The 10,856-nt window shown below is 46.0% G+C and overlaps 1 protein-coding gene across 1 annotated transcript in view; it reads left to right on the top strand.

Moving 5' to 3' along the window:
* The first annotated feature begins 6,872 nt into the window (after positions 1-6,872).
* miip (migration and invasion inhibitory protein) overlaps positions 6,873-10,856 on the top strand; it is a 10,096-nt gene continuing 6,112 nt past the window's right edge. The window contains exon 1 of the mRNA XM_008290119.1: positions 6,873-7,189. Within this exon, the coding sequence (XP_008288341.1) occupies positions 6,970-7,189 (220 nt within the window). The 5' untranslated portion in view covers positions 6,873-6,969. The remainder of the gene's footprint in view (positions 7,190-10,856) is intronic.

The raw sequence follows: 10,856 nt of genomic DNA, 5'->3' as shown, positions 1-10,856 counted from the left end.
GGTGATAGGTCACCTCTCTGCGCCTCTGAACTATGAAGTCATCCCACTGAAGACGCTCTGGATGCTCGTCTGAGTGCTACAAAGAGCCACGTCGCTACCTTTTAGCTGGAAAAAGCACCATTAATGTAAGAAACCTGCTTTATCTTAGCTGCTGTTTGCAGAAATCCATCTGCTCAGCCTAATGTGCTGCTCCTAATTTGAGCTTTAATTCAGGGGAGACGAACACAAAGCGCGGGTTACTTTGGTGGAGCTTTTTCTTTCCTCCCGTCTCTCTGTTCTGAATCTCATTGAGCTGGTTTCCAGGAGTCACAACCTCCAGCTTTCTGCTAGCCGCGTCTCAGCGCTGCCAGCTAATGCGTTGCTTGTTCCATTTTGTCGGCATCATTACCTGACGTACAACAAGCTGTTCTGCTCCCATCAAATCTTCACTTTGCTGCAGCTTCCATCCTGCATATTGCATGTTACACACTCGACTATATCCTCGGTTTCGCAAGAGTCTAATTATGTTTAAGTAGGGAGCCTCAAATTCGATTATTGGAGATTTATTTGCTGTAAGGCCGTTTGTTCTCACACAGGCCATAAACAAATACCGGACTGTCTCGGTGATTAGTGGATCTGAAAAACAAGCTTGAAAGCTTTTTAATTAGGCTATTGTTGATGAATGCTGCTGCGTGTGTTTGATGGAGAAGGCTGCTCAACTTTGCTAAAAGCTCGAGGCACAAAATGTGATGTGTGCTGGAAAGTCTGCGAGTAGAAAGACGGCAGAAGGATGCTGCTGTTGTCGGACGGCGGTTTACATATTTTATCAGAAAATCATCTCATAAGTAAAAATGAGAGTAAAGTGTGTGTAATGTGGACCAAATGGTAATGTTCTGTTCTGTGGGTCCAGCGGACGGCGTAGAACTCTGTGTGTTCTCATCGTAGACAGTCATTAATAAGCATTTAACTAACACACAGTTTTTATTTCTGCTTTTGTCCAAAATGACTATTTTAGAGCTTGCTGGGTGACAATAGCAGCAATCATGGCTTTACATTCTGCTCTGCCTATTAATTACGTCCCGGGTTAAACGTTGTTGAATTAGACCAGCAGTCAGCTTCTGCAGCTATTTAAGTTTTTAATTACTGCTCTTAAAACCCGTGCTATTCTGAGAAAGAAAAACCAACCCAAAACGACCTATTGTGGCTTTCTGATGAGCTGATACTATCTCGCATTTGTCTCTTCCTGCCAGTCAGGATGCAGAGCCTCTTGGTTACGTAAGGCTGGTCTGTTGAGAGAGGCAGAGACTGGATGAAATAGTGGCATTGATTCCTATTAGACGCAGGTGGCTGCTGAGGCCGTCTGTCTGTCTGACATGACAGTGTCAGCTGTCCTTACGCACTCTTTGTCGGCTCCGTGGCATCCGGTTAGATTCATTGTGTTCCCCTCAGCCCGAAACAAAGGCTGTGATTAACTGGTATGTTCCTCCTCTGTTGATTTACTGCATATGTTTAATAGGCCTCAGAGAAGCCACACAGGCCATTAAGCACAGCGCTCACATAAAAGCTCCAAAATGAGGTCCTGCTGCCGACTCTGAGGAACCGAATGCGAGGCGAACCTCCTGGTCCTTGTCCTCGTCTCACGAATCAGCGTCCATTAGATGGCGGCTTCCAGGTGCTGAAATACGAGTGACCACAGCGTGACTCCTTTTACTGGCATCTCCAGGCTCAGATCAACAGAAGCATGGCTGAGCATAATCGCTCTGGAGGAACATTCTTTGGAAAACAAGTCCAAACTTCTGCGGGCCGTGCTACACTGAACACGTGTTCCGGTGTCGTTCTGTCTTTCTGGACATGTTTGTTTTCTGCATTTATGTCCCGACTTTCAGTTAAACAGAAGCATAAACAGCATTTTATAGAACATGACTCGTCTGGTTTGTGTGTTCATCACGTCCCAGAGACAACACAGAGAACAAACTGTTTTCTACTTTGAATTATTTTATCAAAGCGCACAGAAATAATCAGAAAATTAAAACAAAACAAGGAAGTGTGACGGCAGCTGAAGGCCTTATGGATGTATTTATATGTAAAAGACATGAGACAATAACACATAATGAATGACGTCCTGCACGTCAGCACAGATCTGAGCTTTTATTTCATTGTCACTTCCTTATCCTTTACAGAACGCTGTACCTTTCAATCTGTCACATTTTCCATTTTCCATACAAAGCATACACTTTGCTTTTTACCAAGTTTCTAATTTTCTGTTTTTCTCTGGGAGGTGTTAATTCAACTCACAGTTTGTGCTGCTGCTGCTGCACAGCATTAAGAGTGTTTTATTATTCATCCCTCCTCCTCCTTCCTCAGTGTAAAAACATTAGAAACACCTCTCAGTATGAAGCAGTCCAGTCCAACAGCACCGCAAACACATCCCAGATAATACACCGAACAGAAACATCAACATCTTGTGTAATATGTGATTAGGTTCTTTTTCATTTAGAAGAGTCAGAATGTGTTGCTCTGTCTCTGCAGCAGAATGGACCTCATGAAACAATCGAGTGTGCACGACGTTGGAAATGATCCGGGGCAGATGGACAGTGGGGTCACACACCAGAACTCATAAGTCACCGTGTCCACAGTGGAGGGGGACACATCTGCGCCTCGTGGAGTTAATGAGGTTGTTGATGCTGGTTTGTGGAACGTCGTTGCCTCTCAGCCTGAAGGGCTCAGAAAAGCTGCCCAGTGTGGTTGTGGGCCTGATCACGCTGCTGAGCACATCCAGAGCTTCCTGTGGCACATCGTCTGTCTAACACGCCGTCTGAAGCGACTCCTGAGGAGACGAATGCTGGACTTGTGGACGTTCAGGTGCCTCCAGCAGCCGGTTCTCCTCCTTCTCCTGTCGTCTACACCGTCGTGTCCTTTAAGGTGGAACGTCTGTGTTCTGGTCACGCTGTCGGATCTTTATCCGTTAAAACAACACCGGACCAGAACGTGGATTCATGAAAAGTTCTCAGAAACATTTGGGGCACATTTGTCTAAATCCATCTTTGTCTGAACAAGACCTTCTAATGTCAGATTTATCCAAACTGGAACAAAGCGATCATCTACGTGAGCCTTTTGTCAGTCTGTAGAGTTTCTGTGAGCTCAGCATGAAGGTTGAACGTCGCTCACCTGCAAGTGTTTGAAGCCAAAATCATGATTCATCTTCAGTTAAACATCCAGCCCTAGTTTATGTGTATAGAATTTAGGAGATGAGCTTAATATTTAGAATCATGTTTTAATTTTATTTTATTTTTTTACAAATATTGCGCTGTTGTTGCTCTACAGGAGCCCAGAATGGACAAATCCAACAGTGGCTGCTTCTTTACACTGTTTACAGCAGGTAAAGACCAACATCATCAGTCGCTTGGAGTCATTTTTGTGTTGCCTCTGGAATCTAAGTCCAATATTTACTCTCTTTTAACTCTGTTTTTCATATCCTCCGACTCCCAAAGGTAATATTTGACTTTCTGGCTGCTCCACTGTGTTCACCAGCTAACAGGACTGTTTCCCATTTAGACAGTTTACAGATGTTGACATGAACTCAGATGGATCAGAGGAGCGTTCTGTGCTGTGGATCCATAGCAGAAGGTGGACGGCAGAGCTTCAGCCTCACCAGGACACAGAGACGCTGGTTCTCCCTCTTACTGCATATTCCTCTGTTTCAGATTAAAACGTCCTCATGCACACTGGGCGCTGCCGTCTTCATGTCTCACACATAAACAGCGGTTATTTTGCCAGTATGATGCATCTAATACATTTTCTATGGACTTTACAGATCTTTTTACTGGGTGGGCACCTGGAGGAGATGGCAGGTAGCTTCCTGTGGCTCTGTTGAGCTTTTTCACTGTAAATATCCATCTGTTGTGTCTGAAAATGAGACGAGCAGTGAAAAACTATGAGCTGTCATTTGTTCCAGATTGATGCTGGCTGCGTTAGATCTACAAAACTCCTTCATGATAATAAAACATCTCAAGTTGTGCGTTTCCGTACTGTTGATGGTGACAGATGCTGAAATTGTCCTTAATTATATCAAATTAAATCATCACGTCGTCATGACTGAGTGAGTTTTTCTGCTCACTGAGAGCTGAAGCAACACCAGCCCTCCTCCTGGTCGGGGTCTTTCTCTGTCCGCCTGTCTCCGGTTGGACAGCATTGTGGCAGGTCTAATCCTCCTTATCTTAATGGCATCCAGCACTATCGCTGCAGCAGTAGGGACAATCGACCCTTTCCCTTCCTTTATCAGCAGAAACCACTTCCCTGGCCGATCCTGTTGGTCACCCCTCCTGTCAGAGCGCTGCTCTCTCTCTTTGACTCGCTGAAATTATCATATCGTCTTTGTCACAATCTCAGCCTTATTTATGTGTTTCCAGGAAAATATCAAAAGCTTGTTGGAAGAGGTGCAGCTCTTGAAAAGGACAAATGGCTCATGTGTTTGAAAGAACAAAACCCTGGTGCACGTGCACACAGAGCGCACACGGAGCACACCGGCTGGATGTGTACCTTGGCTCCAGGTTATTTTCTTTTGCCTTCTCATATCCCCGCTGTGACGGCGGCCGCTCTGCAACAGGGGAGTCGACAGAGACTTTTCAGATCAGATAAAGCAGCAGAGATAGCTGCGAGCAGCAGACCATGTGGTAATACCACGTTTTCTTTTCAAAGCCCTCACACAGGGCGGTTTGTGTAACCACACCTCTGGTCTGCCTGGACCATTGTTTAACTCAGGACCCGTGTTTTAACAGGCAGGCTTTTAAAGTCATGTCAAACTTTTGTAATTTTATGGACAATGAAACTCAGAAAGCTTCATTTGAGCAACGTTCACTCAGAGGGATCTTCACTTGAAGTGAATCAAACTAACAGCTCACCTAAACAGCCAAACGTTTCTGGAGCGTTAGAGGAAGAATCTCCTGATCAACAGCTTCATGCCTCCAGCTGTCAGAACGCTGAGCTGCTGATCCGGAGATGCAAACACTTGTTTATTTAAACTGCTTTAAGTGATTGGATCCTGTGCTGCTGTGGATGAACAGCACCATGACAATGAACTGGACTGGATTCTAAATAAGGTTTTACTGCTGCTTCTCCTTGTCTTTGGTCTCAGCTCGGAGCAGATGGGAGCTCAGCTGTATGTGAATCACTTTCATGAGACAAAAACGTCTGGATGCAGAAACACGGTGCAACGGATGATAATCAGCTCTGATGTTAATTGATCTTAATTAGCTGTTACTTTATTATTCAGACCATTTTCTGATCAGCTGGTATCAATCCTGTGTCGGGTTTTGTCGTCATGTCCATCATATCATACCATTTCTACCAAACCATACTGTTTTTACCGTTTTGTGAATTGAAAGCAAACAGCTTTTATAGAATAAAACACATTTATTTACACTTGTGGAAATCAAACGCTAATCACATGCAATCCACACCAAATGTTGTAAATTAAGTCAGTTGTGTAAACATCTGGCATAAATGCTGAAAACTAATAGTACGATCAGTCATGTGACCATGTTGGAGAATCTCATCTGTCGCTTCATTATGTTGCTTAGCAACTGGTTAGCTTAGCTTAGTGCACAGGCTGGACACGGAAGGGAATAGTAGCATGACTTGGTCCAATGGCAGCAGAATCAGGACCCTAAAGCTCATTATGAACATGTTCAGGAAGGCGTTGGGTCACCAGGTGCTGACACTGTGAGGGTTCACACAGAACTCGGACTGCAGCGATAGAACATCAATCATCCATCCATCATCTCTACACCTTAATCCTCACCAGGGTCATGGGGGGTGGAGCCTATCCCAGCTGACTCAGGGTGAAGGCAGGTTCACCTGGACAGGTAACCAGTCTATCACAGGGCTACACTTAGAGACAGACAACCAAGCACACTNTACTTTGTCTATAGTCCTTTCTGTGAACATCTTTTAAATCTGGAGAACCAGAACCGGTTCCTGGACGGTTCCCAGATTCATCCACAGTAGATGACACCATCTCCTGGCTGCTCCACTCTTCAGCTCTGGCTAACCTGAGATGAAATGCATCAGGAACGCTTTTTAAAACTCTGGTGAGCTACAAATTAAACTGGTGCTGATCAGCTAAGTGAGCGCTGTGGGAGTTTGTCTGGCAGAGACGGAGGATTATTTATATGTAAAAATCCTGCAGTACAGCCGTACATGTCCCGGTAGGTCCAACTTCTGGTGGAGCTCATACAACACACAGACACAAACCACAATAATCCAAACCAAAGAGGAACAAGTAGGAACTCCAGAACCGTTTTTGCCCCTCAGCCACAGTCACACTGAGCAATAAGGTGCAGCATCTGAACATCTGACTGTCCAGTGGTATCGACCTGGTCCGTTTGGTACCGATGTGACCGTGTGGTGTTCAGAGCGGTGTGTGAGTCAGTGATTGGATGTTGTTGTGTGCGTGGTGGACATTGTTTAATTGTTATTTATTCTATTTATTCCCTCTTTTCTCTGAGTCCGTGTCCTGACTGTGCACCTTCATGGACACACGTGTTTAATGACAATAAAGTGTCTTGAATCAGATCTGCACATATGAGGCCTTTCTGTGGGAGATTAATAAGAAAACTTGGCCGGACTGATCCTTTAATGCAGGATGCGTTACTTTGGTGAGCTACACCGTTACTTGTGCCGTAAAGTAATCCAGGAACGTGGTACTGACTCTACAAGAACATCAGTCTGGATCACAGCAGGTCAACAGCGCCCTCTGCTGTTTGGCGCCCTGTCCTGCAGCTTGAATAAACGGACCACTGTCCCTTTAAGAAAAGCCTGAGCCCGCGCGCAGGGCATTGTGGGTAAACTGCTAACAGCCAATCACATCACTGTTGTCAACGCGTTGTCATGGAGCCGATGGATGCCGATGTTTGAAACACAAAAGAGCCTCAAACTTCCCGGTTTGTTTCTCCGTCAGTCTGTTAAAAGAGACTCGGTTTGTGTTTTAAAATGTCCACAGATCCACTGGACGCTCTGAGGGAGCGGAACCAGAACCTGCTGACCCAGCTGAGGCGGCAGCGACACGAGCTGGAGCTGCGGAGCGGCCGCGCCGAGAGCCGCAAGAGGGAGAGAGAGGCCGAGGCTACCGGGGGGGAACCGGCGGCTGAGGCCGGGGGAGGCCGACGGTCTGCTGCCGCCGCCCGGTCCAGACCCTCCGTGAGATTCGCCGGTAAATGAACCGTCTGTCTGCTCGGTACCAGTGACACCAGAGGAGCCTGGAGGCGTTAGCTTAGCTAGCTCCAGTNTTTGGTGATCATGGTGGAAAGCAGCAGCTGATTTCTATTCGCTCTTCTTTTCTGTCTCATTTTTCCGTCACTAGAGATGGTTGAGGCAGATGACTGCCTGCCTGAGCCCGGTTCTGTTGGAAGGTTCTTTCTGTTCAGTGGGATGTTTTTCCTTGACGCTGTCGCCAAGCAGCTGCTCAGAGGGACTCTCCTGATTTGTTGGGTTTCTTCCTATAAGACAAGGTCTTCACCTGACTGTGTCACGTTCCCTGGGATGCGGCACTGTATGAATAAACAGAATTTAATTTAACTTTGGTTCAAAATCTCCCGCAGGAGTTGAAGTGGATCACAGCACATGATTCACGTTGATTTCACACTCATCAGACTGTTCAGTGACCCCTCTGGATGGGGGCCTGGTCATCCTGGATGGGACCACTTCCACCAGGATCCTTCCTCATTGGGTCCATATGATCATCCAGAACATCGCTGTATTCATCTGCAGTGATCCCTCCTTATAAGGGGACAATTGGACCCAAACCATGACAGCCGACCCCCAACAGAACCACTGGGTTGATGACTGTAGAGGTCCAGGCTTCAGGTTCTCGTCATTTATGTCACACATGCACTTGCTCGCTTGTTATATGATGAAGGACGGCTTATTTGACCGTATTACTGTCTTCCACATCGTTGTGGTTTTTGTGCCGCTGAGCCCTCAGATGTGCATCCATCTTTGTAATGAGGGGTCTACGCACCAGCAGCCTACAATAACCTCCTCTCTCTGCAATTATCGACGCACTGTTCTGACAGTTTAATCACGTCCTGTGCTGACACTCAGTCACCTGAGGAAGAGTCCGTCCTCTGCTCTTCCTTACATATCGCGCTAACGCCGGAGCATCTCGCTCAGCAAATGTCTGCTGTCGACCACAGCTTCCGACCCGACCCTGCTGACGGACGTCTTTCCAGATGATCTCAGTGTCGATGTCGTTTTAGGTCCTACTGAACCACAAGCCAGCTGAGGAGAGACTGAAGCTTCTGTACCTCAACTATGAGTTTTTTAAGACATTTTCCTCCTGTTTGATACAGAATCAGAACCGCCTCGGTACCTGTGTGGTCAAGTCTACATTCATTGCAGTTCTTCATATGATCATGTTTGGGGTCAGCCTGAGCACAATCTGTACAACTCAGCATCATATTTAACTTCTTATTTCAGTTTGTGGTTCAGTTCATTCATGGCTACAGTTATTTAGTCCTGATATTATTCTGGCACAAAGTCTTCGATGTTCTTCTCCCAGTCACAGGAAGTGAGGTCATATAATGTGTAAATCACAGCCTTCCTTCTTCAGGGCTGCTTGCAGGTGATTACGGTAATCCTACGGGCCTCGGCAGAGGGCAGCTTGACGTCTTTTTGGTTCCTGAAAGGGTTTCACTTCTTATCCAGGAGTATTCCTCAGATCTCAGCCTCTTGGATGAGAGGTGAGGAACCAAGAAGACGCCAAGTTGACTTCTGCTTAAACACTTATGAGCCTCATGATCTGGACCACTGACAGTCCTCATGCTTATGAACTGTTCTAATGAAATATAACATTATTGTTTTAAACGGCTGACATCTGACTCGTTGATATAGAATTATAACTCTATTCATTATTTACCATTGGACATAGAATGAAATCAGAAAGTGTAAAACATATCAGATTTCACAGGATATCACAGGATCCTGAATATCTCCTCTGGGATCAATACAGTATGATCTGATCTTAGATTTGGTGTTGTGTAAATATATCACCCATCAGGCTGCATGTAGTTTCCACGGCCCTGTTCACACGCAGCCTACACGGTGATGTCTCAGTTCGTCTGGACGAAGCTACGAAGCAACTCTACACGTTTGCATGTAGACCAGAGGAGACGGAGTTTGACGTCACAGTAAAGCGTCATCAGCGTCACATGTGTGCGGCGGCCATGTTTACAGTTCGGCTGCTCTGATAGAAAGTCAGTGTTTTAAAGTATTTTCCTTGTTGTGTCTCTGACACCACATGTAGGAGCAGCTCCATCTCTGTCGGTCCAAACAAACCAACCTCAGGCCATTATCTTTGAACAGGAAGTAACTTGTTGTTGTGTTTTTTCCAGGATTCTGATTGGCTAGCATGGCTTTATGCTTCTCGTTACACTGCCCCCTGTAGGTCTGGCAGCTCTTAACAACGTTTTTGTGAGGGTTTGTGTAAATGGAGGTGTTTTTGAGAATGATCTGGTGTGAACGATGTTATTTTTGAACATGTCGATCCGTTCTTGTATAAACGAGGCCCAAAAGCCAGCTGCAGAGCTCCACAACTACCACATGTGACGGCCTGTTTTTCTGTTTGGAAATGATCTTTTTTTTTGCCATTAGGCATTAAATACACAATAAAGACCTTCAGTACACAGAAGAAAACACCGCAAAGGACAGAACATGAAGACATGGAGACATCCGACATGTTCCTCCAGAAGGTCTGTCTGTGGAGCCTCGTTCTGCAGCAGCGTTCTCCTGAACGCTGGTTTTTGTAAAAAGAATAAACTCAAAATTGTTTCTTCAAGGCGATCTGCTTGTTGTTCAGCAGAACTGCGAGTGATTCCACCTTTTCTTTTGTTTTTGTTGTTTATGTGTCCGTTACGTGTGCCTAATGAACGATGAAGCGCTCCGGCGGCGGGCAGTAATTGCTTGGAGCCCAACAGTGGGGGTGTAATTAGAGAGACAGAGAGGAGTATATGACTTCATGACTGGCACCGTTTAATGATAATGGGGTGCAACTCCACACTGCTGTGGTCAGCTAATCACACTGGACTGGCCTGGACAGCTCTCAATGCAAACGAGCCGTGACTGGAATACTGAACAGCAGCTCGCCCACGCAGTTCCACACCATTCGCTCCACGGGGTATCAGGCATATGATTATGGCTGTGACCCTGCAACACCTGCAACGCTGTCATTAGCGCTGCCACGGATGGACAGTTTAATGTAAATAAACTGATGCCATCAAGCCGCCCGGCGGAGGATGAACACACACCAGTGTCGACACTTTAACTTGCACAGGTTGTCCTTTAAACAGAGACGAGGAACACGTCCATCCATCAACACACTGTTTATGGAAGAAAACGAGTGAGAAAGAAAGTTTTCACTGCATTTACAAACAAACTGTCACATTGTGTTTGTTTTTTGTTCTGTTGACTTTATAGAGGAGGCAGTGGGGCACAGGACGGTCACATTCATGAAACATACAAGGAAACATGGACGTTAGAAACCAAGCAAGCATCTCAGCAGCAACAAGCATCAGGGGTTGTATACCTGGAAATGTGCAGCTTAACAAAGATTTTAAACAAGTTGTACAACTACAAGCTAAGACTAATTTGTCCTTTGCATATTTCATTAGAGGGGCTGCAAGGTGCTCAGTGGTTAGCACCGTGGCCTCACAGCTAGAAGGTCGCCGGTTGGCGTCCCGGTGAGGACACCCGGGATCTTCCTGCGTGGAGTCTCCATGTTCTCCCCGTGCAGCGTGGGTTCTCTCCGGGTTCTCCGAAAACTGGAGTTTTGAAAAATGGAAAAACAATAAACAACCTTTGCTGCAGAGAGATGATGGTCGGGT

The sequence above is a fragment of the Stegastes partitus genome, unplaced genomic scaffold (assembly GCF_000690725.1).
Source record: "Stegastes partitus isolate 25-593 unplaced genomic scaffold, Stegastes_partitus-1.0.2 Scaffold14, whole genome shotgun sequence".
NCBI lineage: Eukaryota > Metazoa > Chordata > Actinopteri > Pomacentridae > Stegastes > Stegastes partitus.
The sequence above is the reverse complement of the archived record's forward strand: the minus strand, read 5'-3'. Positions and strand labels throughout refer to the sequence as shown.